General features: G+C 42.1%; 1 protein-coding gene across 1 annotated transcript in view; it reads left to right on the plus strand.

Annotated features, from left to right (window-relative positions):
- Window positions 1-23,220, plus strand: part of nav2a (neuron navigator 2a) — a 161,084-nt gene that overhangs the window by 107,008 nt on the left and 30,856 nt on the right. Inside the window, exons 16-26 of the mRNA XM_072464771.1 lie at window positions 357-483; window positions 1,692-1,954; window positions 2,273-2,338; window positions 3,508-3,552; window positions 4,926-5,077; window positions 5,640-5,813; window positions 13,027-13,079; window positions 15,852-15,875; window positions 16,773-16,847; window positions 22,619-22,702; window positions 22,791-23,100. Coding sequence (XP_072320872.1) covers window positions 357-483; window positions 1,692-1,954; window positions 2,273-2,338; window positions 3,508-3,552; window positions 4,926-5,077; window positions 5,640-5,813; window positions 13,027-13,079; window positions 15,852-15,875; window positions 16,773-16,847; window positions 22,619-22,702; window positions 22,791-23,100 — 1,373 coding nt within the window. The remainder of the gene's footprint in view (window positions 1-356; window positions 484-1,691; window positions 1,955-2,272; window positions 2,339-3,507; window positions 3,553-4,925; window positions 5,078-5,639; window positions 5,814-13,026; window positions 13,080-15,851; window positions 15,876-16,772; window positions 16,848-22,618; window positions 22,703-22,790; window positions 23,101-23,220) is intronic.

A 23,220-nucleotide genomic window follows, 5' to 3' on the forward strand; every position in this document is an offset into this window, starting at 1 on the left:
TCCCCATGAGCAACACATTACTGTTGTGTTGAAACTATATTTAACCTGGAACTATATTTAACTATATTTGTCGTTTTAGTCATCAAACTTCTTCCTCTCTTGTTTTGGAATCTGCATTTGGTCCAGATAATGATTATTCGATTGTGCTGTTGTTCGATTACTCAATGGTAATGTTTTACATTGGTCGATGTGTCACTTTCCTGGTGGAGAGTCATCTGTTTGTCTCTGTGGCGATGTCATTGCTTTCCCAGGAAAGTATCACGGTGTGACGTTAAAATGATCATCAGACCAGGTTACAGGTCCGAAAACGTCCCCCTGAAACGCTGTAACTGGACTTTGTGACTTTTATCTTCCAGACTCTTCGGAGGAAAACCGTGTAAACAAGGTCCGATCACAACGGCTGAGAACATGAAGAACTCCACCATCATCTCCAACCCTCACATCTCCAACAGCACAGAGGCAAACCAGGGAGACAGCGAACAGGTCTGACCTCTGATCCTCTGACCTTCTCCTCTGCTCCTCTGACCTTCTTCTCTGACATCTGAACTTCTCCTTTGACCTCTGACCTTCTCCTCTGCTCCTCTGACTTCTGACCTTCTCCTCTGACCTCTGACCTTCTTGTCTATTTTATTTAAACATTCATCTGTGTTTATCTCTGTGAATCACACAAACATGACAGAACAGGCTCTGCAGGATCCATCTGTCTCTAAAACTATGACTTCACTTTGACTCTGACTCAGGTTAAAGTAACTCCTTTGTTCATTATTTAGTTGAAAACAACTTTAGTAAATGTAACTTTTGTATTAAAGGCACACTAGTTGTTTACTTGATAACAGTTATAATAATGATATTATTTAAGTTTATGTTGGTTTGGTGTCGGAATAGGAATACAGTGAACCCTCGTTTATCGCGGGGGTTACGTTCCAAAACGAACCCGCGATAGGCGAAATAGTAAACTTTATTTTTTTACAGTTATTATACAATGAAATACTCCATAAAACATTGAAGCTCACGCGCGCCGCTCTCACCGGCCTCTCACGCGCGCCGCTCTCACCGGCCTCTCACGCGCGCCGCTCTCACCGGCCTCTCACGAGCGCCGCTCTCACTGGCGTCGTTCGCAGCTCACACGCGCGCTCTCACTGGCGTCTTTCGCAGCTCACACGCGCGCTCTCACTGGCGTCTTTCGCAGCTCACACGCGCGCTCTCACCGGCCTCGCAAACTTCAATTTGGCAAGCGGTTTTACGTACGTGTACATATTAATCCATAACGTTATTGACACACAGGTAGAGAAGACGCGGAGAGACTGTTTAGCCAATCAGAATGCAGAACACAATGCATGATGAAAATCCGCGAAGCAGCGAGACTGCGAAAAGTGAACCGCGTTATAGCAAGGGATCACTGTAGATCGTTTATGGTACTTTTAGTAAAAACAAAGATAATCTTTTATTTGTTTATGTTTACTTTCTACACACCAAATTACACCAAGAAGTTTTTTTTTATGTTTTATACCTTATATTTTGAATAGTCTGAAGTGTGTAATTACTGTGATATTATCATCAATTGCCATTATGTTAGCCATGACACAAAATGTCAATATTGTCCTATCATAGAAAAAGATTTAAGTGTCGTCTTCTGGACACTGTTTTAAATATCTATATATGTTTGACCCTTATATTTGTCATGTCTCCAGGCCTCGACCCCAGGCTCTGTGTACTCGTCCTCAGGCCCCTCCGGCAGCCTGACCTGGGGCACCTCCATGAGCACCTCGTCAGGCCCCAGCAGAGAGGGCACACTGGGGCTCGGGGGCTCGGGAAGCATGGGCTACGCCTCTGTCAGCAGCATGCACACCAGCAGCGAGTCCATCGACATGAGCGTGGGCAGCAGCGTGCACCAGCGAGACGACACGGCTGCCCTGGGGCGGACGGGCAGCGTGAAGACTGGCGTCTCCGACAGGTGAGGGAGGGTGGGGCTTTAACTGTACTCTGTGGACCAGGTTTGAGCTGGGAACCGGGTCGGAACCAGGATCATGTCTGAGCCGAGATTTTTAGTCTTTACCAGGTCTGAGCCAGGATCTTAGCTAGGACCAGGTCTGAGCCGGGATCTGGATCAGAACCAGGTCTGAGCCGAGACTCGGGTCCAGACTAAGATCCTGGCTCAGACCCGGTCCAGACTAAGATCTCGATTCAGACCCGATCCAGACTTAAGATCCCGACTCAGACCTGGTACTTGTACAATTTTTTTTTCCTAAATCTTGTCTCTCTTTGGCCTCAGTCCTCTGTCATCTCCTTCGGTCTCTCCACTTTTCTCTCGAAACACGTTGCCTCGGAAACAGGAAAGGTAAAACTCTGTAGATTTAGTTCAAACACAGACTCTGACGCACAGAACCGGACTCCAAACGTCAGGATTTAGTTTACGTCATTCGACTCACAAAACCATAAATGACGCTGGGATTCATGTCCAGAGTCGTAATATTTATTACACATGAACCAAACAGTATCTGCACAAACTAAATATGAAACAAACACATTTTAATCATCAAAACAGTGAGTATGTGCAAACACATAAAAAGAAACACAATTGTAATAATGTTTTTTAAACTCATGATATTTCGATACAGAAGCCCACAATATCATCACGATATTTGTGTATTAAGATATTTTAGACGTGCCTAAGGTGTTGGACAATTGTCAACAAGACAACAATTGTCTTTAAAGTAGGGCTGAAACATTGATTGATTGATTAATTAATCACAACTAATAAATTGCTGAAATAATTGTTTATCATTTTGTATATTATGTGCGCTTATTTAGTCATTAAATAATCATTATCTGGACAATTCACAGACAAATATTAACACGTTCTGAGAGAAGAGGGTACACGACTAACCAGTGCATCAGCCATAAATACAGTCAATCTGGACATTTATCTGACTTAGATCTGGACGTTTATCTGACTTAGATCTGGACGTTTATCTGATTTAGATCTGAACGTTTATCTGACTTAGATCTGGACTTTTATCCGACTTAGATCTGGACGTTTATCCGACTTAGATCTGGACGTTCATCCGACATAGATCTAGACGCTTATCTGATTTAGATCTGGACGCTTATCTGATTTAGATCTGGACATTAATCTGATTTAGATCTAGACGCTTATCTGACTTTGATCTGGACGTTAATCTGATTTAGATCTGGACCTTTATCTGACTTAGATCTAGACGCTTATCTGACTTAGATCTGGACCTTTATCTGACTTAAAGTCTAACCCTGGACCTAAAGGACAAACTGAGGCCCGGCTCTGTGTGGCAGCCTGTGTCTTTTGTCCCTGGTGTTTTCTCTGTGTTGTGTTCACGGTCCTGTACATGTTCTGAACCACCAGTAAAACATCAGGACTGTGTGTTGACCTGTCTGTTGTTTCGTTCTGGTTCATTCTGCTCGTGTTTGACGCCTTTATTTGTTTATTATTTATTATTTTCATTTTATAGATTTATTTTATTTTATTCTCAGTTCATTGAGCGGTGGTCGAAACACGCTGCCAAAGAAAGCACTCAGGTACGGCTCTCCCTGCTGGCCGCTCTGCCCTATTCACTCCTTTAACCCTGCGTCTGTATCAATCTGAGGTCATTTGAGGTCATCTGAGATCATCTGAGATTATCTGTGATCATTTGCAATAATCTGAGATCATTTGAGATCATCTGTGATCATCTGTGATCATATGAGATAATTTAGGATAATCTGTGATCATCTGAAATCAACTGAGATCATCTGAAATCATCTGTGATCATCAGAGATCGTCTGAGATCATCTGTGATCATATGAGATAATTTGGGATAATCTGAGATAATCTGTGATCATCTGAAATCAACTGAGATCATCTGAAATCATCTGTGATCATCAGAGATCGTCTGAGATCATCTGTGGCTTCTGGTTTTTGTGGCTTTAAAAATGGTGCTTTTAAAACTGCAAAAATAATGTTCTGTATGAGTTGAAATTATTAGAATTTTAATATTTATTTAAACCTAGTTTAACAATTAAAATGTAAAATAGCATAATCTCTGAGGCTGGAAATAAAAAGCACAGTAAATTTATAGAGTAAAATTATTATTATTATTATTATTGTAACTTCTTGACTTCATATCGTGTATAAGAGACTGTTCTAGTGAACTAGCAAGGAAAATTGTCAACAGTGTGTGTTTGTGTGTGTTATTATTATTATTATTATTATTAAGAAAGAAAAAATATTAAATACAGAAATACAGAAATGCATTGTTATGATAAGGTCTAAATATATGAATTTAAAAAAAAAAACTACTTAATTACACATTTCAAGTAATTTTGATTCATGTTGATTTATTATTATTTATTTATTTTTGCAGTGAATCCCTTTTGGCTTTTGTGGCTCAGATTTGTGATTATTTTGTGATTTTCAAATGCTTTGTTTGATTCAAATGAAACTAAAGCCTGACTTTGTTGATTCAAATCTAGGGGAATGTGTTTTTTTTATGTTAGTTTATTGATGATCTCATATTTTCGAGTGACAAACGGCTTCATCATCTTTCACATTCTGACGAGTCTCGGGATCAAACATCAGAAACTTTAGAGAAACTTTTGCCAAAACACTGTGAAAAAGGAAAAGCCATGAAACATTTTTATCCAAATTAAGGTGGAAGTATGGTGACTGAAGGCTTCTAGTTTTGAATGAAGCGTCTCATTGACATTTACTCTTTGCGTCCCAGTGTCATTTTTAGAAACCGTCGGAAAAGAAACAATAAAAACAGAGTAATAATAGAGTTTTTCTAGATGAAAGTGACAAAAGGATGATTAAACCCACATTCAGGAGCTTCTTCTGTTTTCTGTGGTTTTTACCTCTAGTGTCACTGCGTTTGTGTTTGTCCTCCGAGTCCTGATGTGTGATTGTTCCACAGGTACGGCCCCGCCCCTCAGCCACGAGGTCCGGACGAGGCACGTGATTGGCTGAGGTCTCACTCTATCAGCGGACTGCAGGACTCTTTGGGCTCCTCCCCTTTTTCCCCCGGCTCCAGCCTCACTTCACCCTCTGGGACCAGGTTCAACTTTGGTAAGCAGGACTGGACCAAGGACTGTACCAGGACTGGACCAAGGACTGGACCAGGGCCAGGACTGGACCAAGGACTGGACCAGGACCAGGACTGGACCAAGGACTGGACCAAGGACGAGACCAGGACCAGGACTGGACCATGACTGGACCATGACTGGACCAGGACTAGACCAGGACTAGACCAGAACTGAGTCTGGGCTGAGTCTGGGCTGAGTCTGAGCTGAGTCTGAGCTGAGTCTGAGCTGAGTCTGGGCTGAATCTGGGCTGAATCTGGGCTGAATCTGGGCTGAGTCTGGGCTGAGTCTGGGCTGAGTCTGGGCTGAGTCTGGGCTGAGTCTGGGCTGAGTCTGGGCTGAGTCTGGGCTGAGTCTGGGCTGAGTCTGGGCTGAGTCTGGGCTGAGTCTGGGCTGAGTCTGGGCTGAGTCTGGGCTGAGTCTGGGCTGAGTCTGGAGGGAAGTTGGAGTTTTGTTTTTGCAGATTTCAAAGTCCTGTTTTGGTCTTAATTACTCACAGAAACATGTTTTACTGTTTCTTCTTTGTCGTAAACATTCGTCTTCTGCAGCATCCAGCCCGACCTCGGCGGCCCAGATGAATCTGACCGGACACAGGACCAACAGCCTGACCCAGGACTCTCTGGACCACACCGAGTCCAAGCTCCGGACCTCCTGCATGTCTCTGGATGACAAGAACCGAACTATGAGCAGGTCCGGATCTTTCAGGGACGGATTTGAGGAAGGTGAGACCAGAAGCTGCATAAATATGATAAAAGCTTTTTTTCGGCCAGACTTCCCTGGGGCACAGTTTGTCCTTTTATGTCATTATGTCCTGTTTATATCGTTTTCAGTAGTAATATTCAATTTTGGAGATTTTTGTAGTATTGAGTAGTATCTTGGCAGAACTCAAAACCAAAAGTTCTTTTATATGATTGAAATGATGATGACCTTTGATTAAAGGACACCTAATGTGGACTTTTAGGAGCTTTTAACCATATTCTAATAGTTCTTCAGTTGCATTCAGAGTGATTACTGCATGTCTGAGTCGTCTTTGTTCTGCTTCTTCACCGCTCCCGCGTCTAGGGCTGCAGCTATCGATTATTTTAGTAATCGATTAATCTATCGATTTTTTCTTCGATTAATCGATGAATCGGTTAATTTTTTTGTACAATCCGTAAACCATTTAAAAGCATATTAAATTGTTTTTGAAATAAACGTTATAGTTCATTGTAATAAACAAATAACAAATTGAGTTTCTGCCCAAAAAAGAAGGGAGTGTCTGCAGTGCCGCGGTGCACGGCCGAAACTGCCATGTTATTTTTGTGCCGGCCACGCGCCGCGGCTCCTGAAACTGCGCCGTTATTTGACCGCGTTTTAGCGCCGTTTTAGACCGGGTTAAGGTTAAGGTTAGGGTTAGGGTTAGGGTTAGGGTTAAGGTTAAGGTTAAGGTTAAGGTTAGGGTTAGGGTTTGCCATGAGGCTATAAGGAAAATGCCGCGGTCCCTGAAACTGCGCGGCTGATTGACAAAAAAAAAAATCACAGAAGTTTGTCCCCAAAACAGCAACATTTCTCTTCAGTCCAAAGTGTTCTGTTTGTATATAAAGTATATATAACGAATATATATAAAGGGCTAATTAACTTGTCACCAGGCTGTTTTTTCACAGTTACAGTATGAATTAATTTGCGTTTCTGTCACATAATTTAAAATAAGACATTTGTTTGTAAAACATTGTGAGTTAGCATGTGAGTGATGCTGGTGTTTTGAGCGGTGGCTCTACATTTTGTATTTTGTCACTTTACGGCGTTGGCTCCGTGTCATCGCGAACTTTCTGTTTCACATCAGATTATTATAGCACGGTCTTGGTCCTCCTGCTGTTTCCATAGATGTATCGGCTGTTTCAAGGCGCCGCAGAGGAGCGTGTGGCATGTTTTAAACGTACGAGTGTGACTGGGAAGCAGAGTGTGGAGCGCGAGTGTGGAGCGCGGGTCCGCGGTGAGGACGCGGAGGCTGGAGTGGGCGGCGCGTGGAACTAGTGGTGGTTAGAGCGGCAGCTCGCGGCACCTGCTCTTTTACACAACAAAACTCTTCCCGGTCGCACCTATAATAGATCCATGGGTCGCACTCATGAGTTTAAAACACGCCACTCTCTGTTGTGCTTCAGCTGCTTCAGGAAGAAGGTCCGTGGGGAACAAAAGCGCCACAAGTCGTTCCGTGCGCTCCACGTGTTTTTAATAAAATATGTAAATTAAACAAAGCATTGAATCAATAAAATAATAATCTAAGCTTTTTTGTAATCAAATTATTCGATTAATTCGAATAATCGTTGCAGCCCTACCCGCGTCTCTCACATTTTCTTCTTCTGCAGTTTTATTTTCTTTAAACAGCGACACGAGCAGGATTTGGCAGTGTTGCAAAGCCTTTTCTGCACAAATGAAAAAAAATCCTCTTCAAAGTTTGTAAAAGTATATCAAAACGTGTCACAGGTTTTGTAATTAAATTTCCAGAAAAGCTCAGGGGCGCCCCCAGCTGGAGAAATAAGAAGGGAGCAGTGTTTCTTCCTCATATGACTGAACCTCTTTGTCATGATCTTTAATCCTTCTGCTCTGTGTGCGCTGAGTATTAGCCTTTGTAAGTCATAAAACTATAAGAGGATTTAGAGCTGCTGTGTTTCCGTCAGCTGTTTCCTGAAAGAGAGAGAACATTTCACACACTGGACCAGTCATACTTTATTCAAGGAAAATAAACATGAGAAAAGTAACTTTCTGGTTTAAAATGGCCTGAGTCAAGAAAGTCCACCATGTTTTTAATCGTTTAGACCAGTTTATAAGTTATAATTCTCAAGGTTTTCCCCAATACCATTAGCACTTTACTTTAAAAGACATTTGAGTAAGTGAGACACTGACACAAGTCCAGACAGACGCTGAACACCACTCATCAAAGTCGCAAAGGTGTGAAGAGCAGCAGCAGACACTTAATAGTTTGATCTGACGAGTTTAAGGGAGGTGAAGTGTGTGGTGAAAACCAGGCCACACACACACTTGCACGCACACACACACACACACACACTCACTCACACGAACACACGCACACGCTCACGCACTTGCACACGCACACACACACACACACACACACAAACACACACATGACAGGATCAGACCTGATGCTTCTCTCTCTTCTAGCTGTGTTTGTCAGTACATTTGCATACTCCTATACCGTAATCAGATAACATTTATAGAATTAGATAACGTTTTTAGTAACCTAGTAGTAATTTAAAGGGTTACATCTGAAATTGAGTAATTTGTGCTAAAAAAAAAAGTTACTAAACACAACTTGCGTCCCAGAATGACTTTTAGATGTTAATCTTTACTTAAATCCTTTTCTATGATGGAACACTCTTGGAAGAATGATAACACAGATTTAATTGAATAAATGAAATCCTGAACAGATGCCCGAGCCACCTCGGCTGGCTCTTCTTGACGTGGAAGAGCAGCGGCTCTACTCCGAGCCCCTCCCGTGTGACTGAGCTCCTCACCCTATCTCAAAGGGAGGGCCCAGCCGGCGGAGGAAACTCATTTCGACCGCTTGTATTCGCGATCTTGTCCTTTTGATCATTATCCAAAAGCTCATGACTATAGTAGAGGGTAGGAACGTAGATTGACTGGTAAATCGAGAGCTTTGCCTTTCGGCTCAGCTCCCTCTTCACTACAACAGTCAGATGCAGCGACGGCATCACTGCAGCTGCTGCACCAATCTGCCTGTCAATCTCACGTTCCATCCTTCCCTCAGACATGAACTAGACCCCGAGATACTTGAACTCCTCCACTTGGGGCAAGGACTCCCCACCCACCTGGAGAGGGCAAGCCACCTTTTTCCGGTTGAGAACTATGGCCTCGGATTTGGAGGTGCTGATTCTCATCCCAGCCGCTTCACACTCAGCTGCAAACCGTCCCAGTGCATGTTGCAGGTCCAGGTTTGATGGAGCCATCAGGACAACATTGTCTGCAAACAGCAGAGATGAGATCCTGTGGTCCCCAAACCGGACACCCTCCGACCCCTGACAGCGCCTAGAAATTCTGTCCATAAAAACAGGTCTGACTTACTGCCGCCAATGCGAACACAGCTCCAGCTCCAGTCATACAGGGACCGGACAGCCCTGAGCAAAGGGCCCCGGACTCTGTACTCCCGGAGCACCCCCCAAAGGACACCACGAGGAACACGGTCGAAAGCCTTCTCCTGATCCACAAAACACATGAAGACTGGTTTGGCAAACTCCCATAAACCCTCGAGCACCCGATGGAGAGTATAGAGCTGGTCCAGTGTTCCACGATCAGGGCGAAAACCACTCTGCTCCTCCTGAATCCGAGGTTTGACTATCGGTTGGATTCTCCTCTCCAGTACCCTGGAATAGACCTTACCGGGGTATAATGTGTGTAATATGTAACCTCATTCGTCCAGGAATGTTCCATTGTAGAAAAAGATTCAGTTCTAGTTATCTGGACTCAATCTGCGAATCGAGTCTGGGAATTTAGATATTCATCCTACACTGAGCTGGACCTGCCCACCGGGCGTGACTTCCTTATAAAGGGAGGTTTTTGTTTCACTTGAGATCACCATATTTGTTTACTAATAGCCCTGTAATGGGCTATCAGCATCCTCTTGTAAACTGACTTTCACTCCCTCCTCACTAAGTACCTGATTAGCATCAGGATGCTCTGCGCCTCTATCGCTCCAGGGTTTTAAGACACTATTATATACCACTGGAAGGTTGAATCTTAAACCTCCATTTCTGTTTAAGGAAAGATTCTCTCTTCTTTTTTTTTCTAACAAAAATGTCCTCTTTAATTCCTCTTTCAGACCACATTTTCTTCTGCTTAGAATCTTCCCCTCACTGTCTACAATAGAGTGGTTTGTGGCTTTAAGATGAAGACGCTCTGGGGTCCTGAATTTGCATGTCTTCTGTGCTGATAAAGTCTATTGTGCAGTGGCTGTTTAGTCTCTCCTATGTACCGCTTTTTACAATTTTCTTCACTGCGGTTCACGGTTCAACGTTTATTGAAAACTTGTTAACACAACCTTTTTTCTTATATTGAACCTGGAGCCTATATACTCCCTGTATAAAACATTAATTACGAAATAAATACAATTCAAACAATAAATACATCATAAATTAAATTGAGTCTCACAGCATTTGCTTGAGTAATTTCAAGTGAAAACATTTTCTTCAGGCAAGCAATAACCAAATGTAATATACTTCAAAGAAAAATAAAATATTCTGTAGCAGCAAGAGTAAATATATAAATAAAATTAAACTGCATTTCAATGCTTTTCCTCACAAGGATTCTTGGTGTATGATACGATGATAAGCGGTCAGCTTACCTGTGACGTTTTCCTCCTGCATCTTTTCTCTGATCCTCCACACCAATCCACTTTTTTCCCCGCACATCGCAGGCGCTCCATCTGTTGTCAGTCCCACAAGTTTATTCCACGTCAGCGCCATTTTATCAACACATCTAGACACCTCTTCAAAGATCTTTCCCCGTAGTCGTGCCATGCATTGACTGTAATCCCAAAAACTCTTCTGTTACGCACAGGCTTGAGTCCACTCCACGCATGAAAACTGAGAGCTGGGCAGTTAAATATCAGAAGTGTCAGTTCTCTCATCCACGGCAAGGGAATATGCGATGAAATCCTTTCCCTTTTTCACAAGCTGTTGTTGGATATTGTCCGCAAGCTGACGCACACGGTCTGCAACGGTGTTTCGGCTCACATTTAAAAACAATTGCCTTTTTCTGGGCAAATGGCGTCGCAAACTTTAAGCATGCAGTTTTTGATCAATTCCCCCTCGGTGAAGGTTGATTTTGCAACCTCTGCTGCCACAAGGAAACTGGCTTTAACAGCAGCCTCGCTTTGTGATTTGGCTTTAGTGAACATAGCCTGCTGTGGAACCAGACTTCTTTTTAGCTCTTCAAATCTTCTTTGTGTCATGTCCAGGTGTTTGTATTTGTCGTGGTGCTTCGTTTCATGGTGTCTTCTTATGTTGTATTCTTTCATCACAGCTGCACTGTCTCCGCACAGAAGACATGGCTTTGCCCTTTACATCCGCGAACATGTACTCTGCTTCCCACCTGTCTTTAAAACCTGTGTTTTCAAAGTCCACTTTTTGTTTAGCTATTTTTGTTTGTTTGTTGTCACAAGCGATGCCGATGAGTGGGGCACGTTCGCGGGCTGTACCGAGGCACGCGCAGTGCATTGTAGGATTTGTAGTATCATGGTGTTGCGTGCGATATACCGGCGGGCCAGCTCTAATAGTAAATAATATAAAATGTTGTCGTGCGGGCCAAAGATAATCCCCTCGGGGGGCGGACGTGGCCCGCGGGCCCTTAAAGCCCAGCTCATGGCCTAATGCTTTTGTGCCGTTTCTTTACTTTTACAACATACATACACCAATACTTACAACAATACATCAGAACATTTGCTTATTAATGTAATTCTGTTTTCATACGTCAATTTGAATATTATATTGTATACATACTGTACATTCAGGCTGAGAAATAGATTTTCAAAGTTAGGGGCCCACAAGCGCGCGCGGTGCCATAAGAACAAGATAAATATGTTGTTTTAAACCTCGTTATTAGCATGTAAAACAATTTAAAGTACTTTTATCTGTTATTTGATATGAAGAGCACAAATACTGAATCATATAAACCAGAGATCATGATCTTTAAAACTGTTTAATTCAATGTAATAATGTTTCTTAGATAAAAAATAATAACTGTTTACAGCATTTGACACAAGGAGATCTTGTGGAATATATGAAATCCATGGATCTATTACATGAAATCACGTCCTACAAAATAAACTTATAAATAAACATATATACATTGCCCGAAAATTAGACCGGGCATACACGGCCCTCAGGTCCATGGTGGTCATTAGTTCCATGATCTGTTTTGTTATTAAACCCATGGATCCATAGTTTTACGCCTGCAGCTTGTTCACGGCACCTTGAGCTGGGCTGGAGCGGCGCTAGAGCCTAGTCGAAGCTAACAGCTTAAAATGCGTTTTAAAGACAACTGCGGATACAAGCGATCGAAATGAGTTTCCTCCGCCAGGTGGCTGGGCGCTCCCTTAGAGATAAGGTGAGGAGCTCGGCCACACGGGGGGAGCTCGGAGTAGAGCCGCTGCTCCTCCATGTCGAGAGCTGCTGAGGTGGCTCGGGCATCTGTTCCGGATGCCTCCTGGGCGCCTCCCTCGGGAGGTGTTTCAGGCATGTCCCACCGGGAAGAGGACCCGGGGAAGACCCAGGACACGCTGGAGAGACTATGTCTCTCGGCTGGCCTGGGAACGCCTCGGGATCCCCCCGGAGGAGTTGGAGGAAGTGTCTGGGGAGAGGAAGTCTGGGAGTCCCTGCTCAGACTGCTGCCCCCGCGACCCGGCCCCGGATAAAGCGGCAGAAAATGGATGGATGGATGGATGAAGAATTTTAAACTGAAAAAAAGTCAATGACCCAAACATTTTTTTGCTGCTATATCCAACATTTATGAAAGCTGTAGGTGCCCTGTCAGCCGAACACAAGCAGTTTTTTGTTACATTGCGCTCTATAGAAAAAAAGCTTTCTGGGCGACGCAATTTCTTTGGCTGCAGTGCCCATCGAGTGGCCACTAGGGGCGTCTGTGGCATGCTGCGGCTATCCATACCCTATCCAGAAAATATAATAGATCCATGTGCCTTCTTCTCAAAATGCTCCATGTATGTAAAATTGTCTAGTAGTTTGCAGATATGCTCAGGTGTCAGTTTGGTCCTGTAAAATACACAATATTAATAATAATCACTGTTTTGAAAATGTTTTGAATTTTAACCAAGTCATTTTCAATCTGAGGACCTGGTCTGAGAGCATTATTATCATTATAGAGCAAATGCAGTTTGTGATGTGGATTTGTGTTTTTGTGTTTCAGTTCACGGCTCGTCTCTGTCTCTGGTGTCCAGCTCCTCCTCCATCTACTCCACGGTCAGTTCAACATAAAATATATTCTACATAATTATGATTCTGAGCTAGAGTTTGGTTCTAATCCCACACTTCAGTTTATCTGTTCTGAGTTCTGAGCATGTCCAGGTTTTCAAAGGTGTTTTATAAGATAATCATAAGATAATCCTTTATTGTCCCACATGGGGAAATTCCATTGATGCAACGCAGGTAGATGCAGAGATAGATACAGAAGAAAAGAACAAATAACTTATAGGAAGTTTGAAAAACACTCTCAGTAGAAGATCTCTTATAAAAATCTTAGGATGTCCGCCGGGATAACGTGACGATCTCCGCAGTTTCATGAGTTCCTCCTTTGTGTAAACGCGGTACGGCGCCGGCCGGGGGGGCGCAGGGGGGCCGGGGGGGCTCGGAGCCAGGGCACATCGCGATGACACGAAAACACTCAATCCAGCCGAACAAAGTCAAAACAAGTTGAATTAAAGCGATTCCAGTGCGTGTCCCGATCATTCATGAAGTTCCTCTTTTATATAAACGTGTACCGGCGGCATACTGTACGTCAGGACGGCCGGAGGGCGCGGGGGGGCCGGGGGCTAGCTCAGAGCTAGCGCACATCACGACGAAAACACTCAATAATCCAGCCGAACAAAGTCAAAAACAAGTTAAATTAAAGCGATTCCAGCACGTGTCCCTATTGTACAAGTAAAGTAGAATTTTTTTTTACAAAATACAAAAGATAAAGCACAATAAGTGTGAAAAAAGTGTGAGAAAAGAGCGGAGCGTTTACACCGGGCTGCCAGCTGGACCGGCGCCTTTGTGACGTATGATCAGAATTATTCAATTCTGATCATCATTTGACCTCAGTTTAGTGAGGATTTGGTTTTGCCTGACCAGCCAAGACCACACGCTTTGAAAATAATTTACAAAGAAGTTTTGGTCTGGAATCCAACCCAGTCGTTCTAATTTCCAAAGGGAGTGATTGAGAGACAGATTAACCAATAAGATTAAAGCATTGTCACAAACATGGTGGCTTACGAGGAAAAAAATTAAATAACACAGACTGAGCAAAGTAGCCGACTTTGTCAACAAGCGATGCACTAAATTCCGTAAATCTGAGGTAAATTAAGTTATGTATTTCTGTTCTGAATGTTACAAAAATATTTGAGAGATGTCTTCCGTGACACAAATTAGCGGCGGCGGTGAGAGTTTTTTTGACGCCCCCCCAATGGTCCGATTCCGACTGGCTGGTCAGGCAATGTTTGGTTTGGTCCTGTTCTCTTTGGGAAGTCCTTATTTAGTCCCGGTTTAGTCCTTACTTTGATGCTGTGAATTTGGAAATGTTAGTATATGTTATATCAAATACATCTTGATTTAGTCCTGATTTAGTCCCTGTTTATTTTCAATGTTTCAATATTTACATTTGACTTTTTACCGGTTTATTTCTGGTTTAGTCCTGCTTAAATCCTAGTTTTGTCGTGGTTTAGTCCTGGTTTAGACCTGCTTTGGTCCTGATTTGGTCCTGATTTAGATCTGTTTTAGTCCTGGTTTAATCCTGCTTTAGTCCTGCTTTATTCCCGCTCTAGACCTGGTTTTGTTCTGTTCTAGACCTGCTTTAGTCCTGGTTTAGCACCTCGGGGGTTAAAGCTCATGTTTCTGTGGCAGTTCATTAGGTTCAACCCGCATTAGAGCTGCGGCCAATCAGAACCCAGCTCCTCCCTTAGCCCCGCCCCCTCCACCTTCACCTGGGCAGGTAACAGTTTTCATTCAGACAATCTGAGACGGAACGAGCTCAGACGAAAAGAGTTAAGAGAGTAGAAAGAGAGACAGAGAGACGTGAGAGGGCGAAGGAGAGAGAAAGAAGGCACAATGATGGCCACTATCACGTCCTTTGTATGGCAACAAACGGTAGGAAGAATGGCTTGAAAAGAGATTTTGTGTTTAAATTACTTAAATGATCTTTACATGGGACTTTAAAGGTGCACTGTGTAACTTTCTGAGAAGAGTCTTGCTGCAGCTCCACGTGGTTTAGTACTCGATTAACTCAAGATCCAAACCCGAACTGAACCGTGCAGAGGATGTAACGGAGGACGACTCCAGTTGGTGTCTGCTGCTGGACTGGCTTCAACTTTCGCTTCTCCTTTGTCTCTATGGAGATGTTATTGCTTTGCCTGGAATGTTCCACATTACGGCATTGAACGTATCTTTGTTTGTACTCGTTGATGCTAAAAACATCCTGAAAACTCTGCATTCTTACTCTGAGCTGCGTCGCCTTGCCACAGATCTGACCTGTAACTCTGGTTCGGTGGAGTCTCCATGGAGATAGATAGGCTTAATGTCATACTGTGGAACAATTTTGACAAAGGGACACCCTATAACCCCAGTTATCTGTTGCATCTGTAAGTCCAAGTACAAGTGAGTGTAGTACTCTGTCGACGGTGGCCACAGTTGCCCGGGACTGAGGGACAGTCACACGCCTGTAAGAGCGGGCACCGAACCGCTGACCTTTGCCCCATCCGTCCATCACAACCTGCAGCAGTAAAATGACCATTTCACAGTTTGTGAAAGTTGTTTGAAGGTTTACAACAGAAACATATTTATTTATTCTTTTTATTGGTTTCTCACACATTCTTAGTACAAAACGTTACTTAAGCTTTCAAAATATGGTTAGAGAGAAATATTGTTTATGTGTTTTGTTCCAATGTTTTTTATGCAAGCTGTTACTCTCTTCAAAACATAAAAAAGAGAGGCTGCATCAGGAAGGGCATCTGACTTACTATTCTCTGATCTGTCTTTCAGAACGAGGAGAAGTCTCAGTCTGAGGTAAGCCCCACCTCCCCATCTCTCTCTCTCTCTCTCTCTCTCTCTCTCTCTCTCTCTCTCTCTCTCTCTCTTTCTCTTTCTCTTTCTTTCTTTCTTTCTCTCTTTCTCTCTTTCTCTCTCTCTCTCTCTCTCTCTTTAATCTGCGGCTGTAATAAGCACCTTCTGCTTCTTCAGATCTACACTTTTACCTTCTGCACTCACACCTGGACCCACTGAATGTCTTACTAGTTAGAACAAAGGAGTAAATACTCCTTAGAGACCATGCTAACAAGTTTACCAAAGCATCACTATTACCCCAAATCACTAAATCCATTGAATTCTTCTTCCTCTGTGTCACTTCTAGACAGCAGTGCCCGGTCTGTTCTTCAACACCAGACAATAGGCACCGCACGGCAAAAGCACATGCATCGACACAGTGTTCAGTTTACAGTTGTGCACTGAAGAGAAAGCTGCGATCATATCTCATACATCGTCCTTGTTGAAGACTTTGGTTTGGTCCTGTTCTAGTCCTGGTCCAGTCCAGGTTTAGTTCCAGGATTATTCTCGGTTTAGTCCCAATTTTGTAAAAAAATATAATTTATAATCCGGAAAATATGGATTATAAAGTAAGTAAGTAGAATAAAATAAAAGTAAATGAATACCACGTAAAGCAAGTGTAAAAGCATCTTTCGTTTAAACATATGTATACTCTTGTGAATTGGTGCCTCAGAAGAATTCAGTGGAAATAATTCACAAAAGTATGCTGCGGTGACGGGTCAAACGTCACTATTTAAGCTTGATATGAGAAACAAAATTTTGAGAATATTGTGAAGTAAAATAATTTAGATTTAGTGTGTGAATCCACAAATAAAAATTCTTAAATTGTGTGTTGTTTAAAGGCATTTGTTGTTGTTCCAGATCCGTAAACTGCGGAGGGAGCTGGACGCGTCACAGGACAAAGTGTCAGCACTCACCACTCAGCTCAGCGCCAACGTAAGAAACACCAGGACGTTTTACATTACTGTACAAATATATCATGTAATGGTGCAATTCGTAACTGTTCTCCACTGTAATGCATCACTTGCAGAATGTTCCACAGTATGGCATGTAACATACTGTATCAAATTAAATTCACGGTTTTCCTCTCCATATGCGGCGAGGACAGAACAAAGTGGTTTAGTCTTTATAAAACCATCGGCCTCAGACGTCGCACTCTCTCGTTCTCTTTCCTCTCTTTCGTATTCCGCTCTCCAAATCTATCTATAAAAACACATAGAGAAGTCTTCTTTTTCTGGGTAGAAAGAGGCGAATGATGTAATGGCAAAACGTTTTGACAGACACAAAGGTCTGTTAAAACTCAAACACCTCTCTCTCTCTCTCTCTCTCTCTCTCTCTCTCTCTCTTTCACTCTCTCTCTCTCCCCCCTCTGGTTTCCGGCGGTGGTCAGTCGTTCGGTCCTGACCTCAATTTATACTCGGTTTTTACACAGACAAGTGAAAGATTCCATTACACAGACAAGTGAAAGATTCCACTGAACGAAGTCGATCGACACAGAGACTCTGAAACAATGAACTTTCAAACACACACATTAAACAAAATTGAACTTTTCTTACTTTTAACCCTGTTCCAACACATCAAAACCAAAGCGTCATATTTAATTCATCGTCATTCATCTGTTTACAAGCTTCTCTTCACTGCTCCTTCTCTGAGCCTCACTTTACAATTTCTGAGCATTTCTGACTCAAATCACCTTCATTACAACTGTGTGCCTACATTAGCATGTTGGGACAAGCTAGCTTTTGTTTATTTTGCAGTAGTAAATCCCTCCGCTGCCTCTAGATGGAGCGCTAACACCAAATCCTGATGAGGAAACGCCTGACTGAGAAAGTCATGTGTGGTTTTCAGTACAAACATTATTTTGGGTTTGAAAACACAAGAAGCCAAAGAAAAGGAACAAGGGACAGTTTAAAGAACAAATAAATCATGTAAAATATGTGTCCTTTAACTACGTATTTTTCCATCTCATTGGCCTCATCAGAGTACGAGCACTTTTCTCTCTCGGAACATTTCTTTCCATCTTTGGAAGGCTGAAATGACTTTGTCCTGGGTTTGTTCACGTTTGGTACAGTTTCATCAGAGAGCACTCCAGGGGCCGCTGATTGGACCGTTCCTTTTTCCTCCAAAATCATTCACACGTCTCACAGTCCGCGCTCAGAATATCAATGATCAGCAGAGAGAGGTAGAGGAAAAGAAAGAACATGTCTGTACGAGGCAAGGAAAGTTTATTTGTAGAGCACAGTTTGTACAAAGTCATTCAAAAGTGCTTTACGAACAAGAAAGCTTGCAATAAAATTCAATATCGACAAATAAAAACATAAACAATCATTACAACAACTACTTAAAGAGACAAAGGTGTAGTAAAGTCATAATTATAATGGCTCCGATAGGCAAAAAGGTGCGCTATGTAACTTAAATGGCCTTAAATGGTCTAGTTATTAAATCACAGCTTTTATACAATGCATGTCCAAAACAATGCATTGTTTCAATGAGCAGTATTAAAAGATTTATTTCCACTGATTTGACCCTTCTCAAACACACTGACATCTTCTCCATGACCACGGGATTAGTCTTTCTTTTTTTGGTGTATATCTCAAAAAAAAAAAAAAAAATTTAATGCAAAACATAGTTTTGCCTCTCCACAGATATGATATGGAGATATATACGTTTGATTAATCTATCGTTCCATCTCCATGGTATCATATGCTCCACCTATAAAGTTACCTATTGCAGCTTTAACAAAAGTCTAAGCTCTTTTGTTGTTCTTGTTGTTGTTGTGTTGCTTTTAATGGCGGTTGGAGGCAGACTGAAAAGGTGCATTTACCACAACCTACTCTAGTTGTACGTCTCTGTATTTGTACGTCTTATGTATGTGTTCCACGCTATACCATTTTTATTTAAATAAAAAATGACAGAAAATAAAGAGAGAATGAGGGAGAGAAGGAGAGAGAGACAGAGAGAAAGAGGGAGAGAAAAAGAGAGTGAAAGAAAAAGAGAAAAAAACAAATGGAACCTTTTAACGTGTAAACTGTCGCACGTTGATGACATCACAGAGGGATTCAGCTCTACTCATTTTAAACCTTTACTTTTAACATTTCTTCATAAACTCCAACTTAACAGAAGTAATACTATGATTAATACTTACAACAGATCTCCTCCAACCAAACTAAGTCAGAATTATAAAAAAACAAGAGAACCTTCAGATGGACTTTATCTCTGATGACATATTTCTGACAGTTTAATGAAACCATTGTTCGACAAAATAAAGGTGGTATTCTTGCGTGTCAAATCATAACTGTTGTGTCATTTACATAGATTTTGGCTGTTGTTTACAGTCTGGTTGCTAGGTAACTGTTGTGGAATTACCTCTTCCTGTGTCATATTTGTGCTCATGTCTAACCAGGAAGTACAATTACAAACTTTACACAAATTGTCAACTGGGGACAAACGGGCAAAATGTTTAGTCAAATCAGAAATATATTTGTGTTCACTGTGTTATAGTCAAATGTGTAGTTTAAGCTGTCATATGCACTTTAAAAACAGTGCAGCGCTTCTACCATTACATTTATAATGTATTTAATTACAAGGGTTTTTATGGTGTACGTTCACCAGATCGTAACTTCTGTCTCCTCGGAGATCGATACGTTTTCATGTCATACTGTCATACTCCGGAACATTCCAGTCAAAGCGATAAAAGTTATGCCGTGCCCCGTTACAAGTGCAACTGACGAGCGGTGTTCTGACATAAAACTACAGTAGGTGGCGGTAATGTAACACTGTGCGACTGACCAGTTTTCACGTTGTCCGGTGGGTTTGTGCATGTGGTAAATGTTGACCAGAGTTTTACATCAGTTAAGAGCCAGTTTGTGAAGAAAAACAAAAAAATAAAAAGTTACAGCTCGGATCAACAGGAGGTTGATCCGAGGGTTCACTAAGTCCGAAGGTTCACTAGTTTGAAGGTTTGCTAGTCCGAAACTGTGAGCCCGCGCTCCTTGCGGCTCGTGCGCCAGTTAGGGACCGTCTCTAAAGTACGTAAAGTGTTCGTTTAAAAATGTGTTATCTTAAAAAATATCAAACATATAAAAAAAAAAAAAGAAAGGAAAAGGTGTGATAGCTAGTGACTCAAACTACTATTTTAACTTAGCGTTGACTATCTAGGTTGGCTAACTTGGGAGCTATTGAAAAGAATCCTTGATTTTTTTATGAAAAATATTCTTTAAAAATCTACAAAGGGTTACATTTTTTAACCCAAAATGACTATGGCATTTAGGATTAGCTACTTGGATTCATGCTCCATGTGTTTTTTTATTTTTTATAAATATGTTATGATATGATATTTTTTAAGGCCGTGGCTGCAGAGCCGCGGCGCGGTCAAATGGCCCAACAGTTTCAGAAGCCGCGGCAGTGCCATATAGCCTCATGGCTAACCCTAACCTTAGCCCTGACCCTAACCCTAACCCGGTGCGGTCTAAAACGGCGCGGTCAAATAGCCCAGCAGTTTCAGGAGCCACTGCACAAAATAACATGGCAGTTTTGGCCGCCCGCCGCGGCTCTGTAGACACCCGTTTTTAAAACATTTGTAAAGAAACACTTGTGCAATCGTAATTTAATAACTGGCACACCGAGCGGCACTTCAGCATGCAGCTCCCTGCACTGTGCAAGCAAACCTTGGGACTAGCGAACCTTCGGACTCGGAATCACAGCAAAAAAACAACAACTTTGCAGCTATAAAAAAGAATTGGGAAGCCAAAAAGTCATGGGTTAAAGCAGTCGCCAATGACACAACGAAAGCGTTTTGCACAATATGCTGCCGTGAACTATCCATTAGCCATGGTGGCGAGAATGATTTAACTCGCCATGAAGATATGCACGAAAAGTCTGTGCTAGCGAAAGGAGCTAGCAACATCAGTACATTCTTCGCCACATCAACAGCAGAAATAGACAAAATTGCTGCAAGTGTGTGCGGGATATGGTTATATATAATTGTCTTCACTATTCCCATGGACAATACATCCAAGCAAGTACAGTAGTGGTTTGCCAAAATTACACTGAAATTAGTAGGTTTATGGTATGGCCTTGCAATTTCCATTATTGTGGGTCAGCTGTTGGAAGAAAGTGTCCTTCATTTGGGGTTGAGCTGGTTTGGCAACCCTATTTACATAAATGTATATGGCTGCTAGGCAACAACTGTGGAATCTCTGTCACATGTGCTGCTCATGTCCCACCAGGAAGTAACTTTATAAACGTCAACAAAAATGGTCAAACTGGGGACAACTGGGCAAAATGTTTAGTAAAAATTCCCCCATATTAGATTGAGCTGTTTAATTTTGACAAAATATCAAATTGCCATTTTTCAGTCTATCATTGCAATTGCGATTTGATTTGCAGTTTGTAAATTCAGTGTAGAATTCTGCTCAAAGTTTACCTTCCGTACATGCCCAGGACAAGACTGAAACATGATCAGTAAAACTAACACAAGGATCACAAGCATTTAGTGAGGTGTGAGGTTAGTTTGTTGTTTGTGCAGGGAATTTTTACTTAAACAATCGCAATCGATATTCATGAGTTCCAGTTTCCTGTTACCTGCAACATTTTGTTTGAATCTACAAGATCTTATTCCGTCTAAAACCTGTTAATGCTGTAGTTTAGAATCTACAAACATGTCCTGAAATACATGGGATCCTTGGATTAGTTAACCAGTTCACGTTTCACTCTTCTCCCAAGTGTTAACGCTGCTGGGCGTAAAAGAAAATGGAAAAAGAAAAGATCCTACTATTCCTCGGGAGAAAGCTTTGTCAAGTGTTGTTTCGTAACTTTAAACTCGACTTGAGGTGGAATATGTGAAACTTTGTGGAGCTGTGTGCAAAAAAATTCTCCATTTGTATCAGAGTTAGTGATCAGTGTTTAGGATTACTACAATCAGCTCACACTCCCTTTTTAACAATAAAATCACCTGAATAAATGCAAGATAGATAAGTTTAATTCCAGACATAGAAATAATCTCCATAGAGACAAGCCTATATTTCTGTAGTTTGAATCCAGAATTTAGTAGAATTTCACATCACATGTAGTTAATGCTACTAATACTGTACTAATACAATACAATACTGACTGACTTAACCATGTGAAATACCATCATATTCATGTGCAATTACTGTCGTACTCACACGCAATAATTTCACATTCATGTGCATATAATTGATGAAAATAGAGTGTTTATTTTACCATTATTAGTAGTATTTTTTGTCTTACGCTAGCTGTTTTTATTTATTTTATTTTATCTTTATTTTTCCCCTCCATTCCTTATTAAGAAATGAGGGGTTCTGTCTATAGGAGCTTTTGTTTATAAGAGTTTTTGTTTATAAGAGTTCTTCTATTAAGACTGTTTTTTAAACTTCCTATAAGTTATCTGTCCTTTTCCTCTGTATCTACCTGCGTTGCAACAACGAAATTTCCCCATGTATGGACAATAAAGGAATATCTTATCTTATCTTAATGTCCAGTGTCACAGAAAACACTGTTCAAATCCGGTGTCCACTGCACGATTTTCTCCATCTGCAATGAAAGATGACTCAGTTTTGTCCCCATTTCTCTCTTTTTTTTCGCACAGTGTGAATTGTCTCATGACTTTAAACTGCTCACATCTTGTGGTGTGAAAACGTCTTGTTCTAGACACCAGGTTTAACACTGGAACCTGTTTGTTTCAGGCTCATCTGGTGGCGGCGTTCGAGCAGAGTCTGGGAAACATGACGATCCGCCTGAAGAGCCTCACGCTCACGGCTGAGCAGAAGGTCGGGCAGAAAATACTTAAAGAAAATATCAATACGTGACACAGGCAAGTTACTTTATGTATGTGTATGTAATTGTGCCATCTCTTAGGACTCGGAATTGACAGAGCTTAGGAAAACCATTGAGTTGTTGAAGAAGCAGAACTTTGTGGCTCAAGCCGCAATCAACGGAGTCATCAACACCCAAGACCGGAGCGCAGACCGGAGCGCAGACCGGAGCGCAGACCGGAGCGCAGACCGGAGCGCAGACCGGAGCGCAGACCGGAGCGCAGACAGGAGCGCAGGCCGGAGCGCAGGCCGGAGCGCAGACCGGAGCGCAGACCGGAGCGCAGACCGGAGCGCAGACCGGAGCGCAGACCGGAGCGCAGACCGGAGCGCAGACCGGAGCGCAGACAGGAGCGGTATGAACCCCTTCACACACAACTCTACTCCGGATTCCCCTTTAGAAATATTTGCAATACCACAGAAGTTCCTAAAAAGTATATTATTTTTCAGTTCTGTCTTAATTTCTAGAAGGTTAA

Source organism: Eucyclogobius newberryi, unplaced genomic scaffold, assembly GCF_026437365.1.
Source record: "Eucyclogobius newberryi isolate DKJ021-1_F unplaced genomic scaffold, fEucNew1.0.hap1 SCAF_5, whole genome shotgun sequence".
NCBI lineage: Eukaryota > Metazoa > Chordata > Actinopteri > Gobiiformes > Gobiidae > Eucyclogobius > Eucyclogobius newberryi.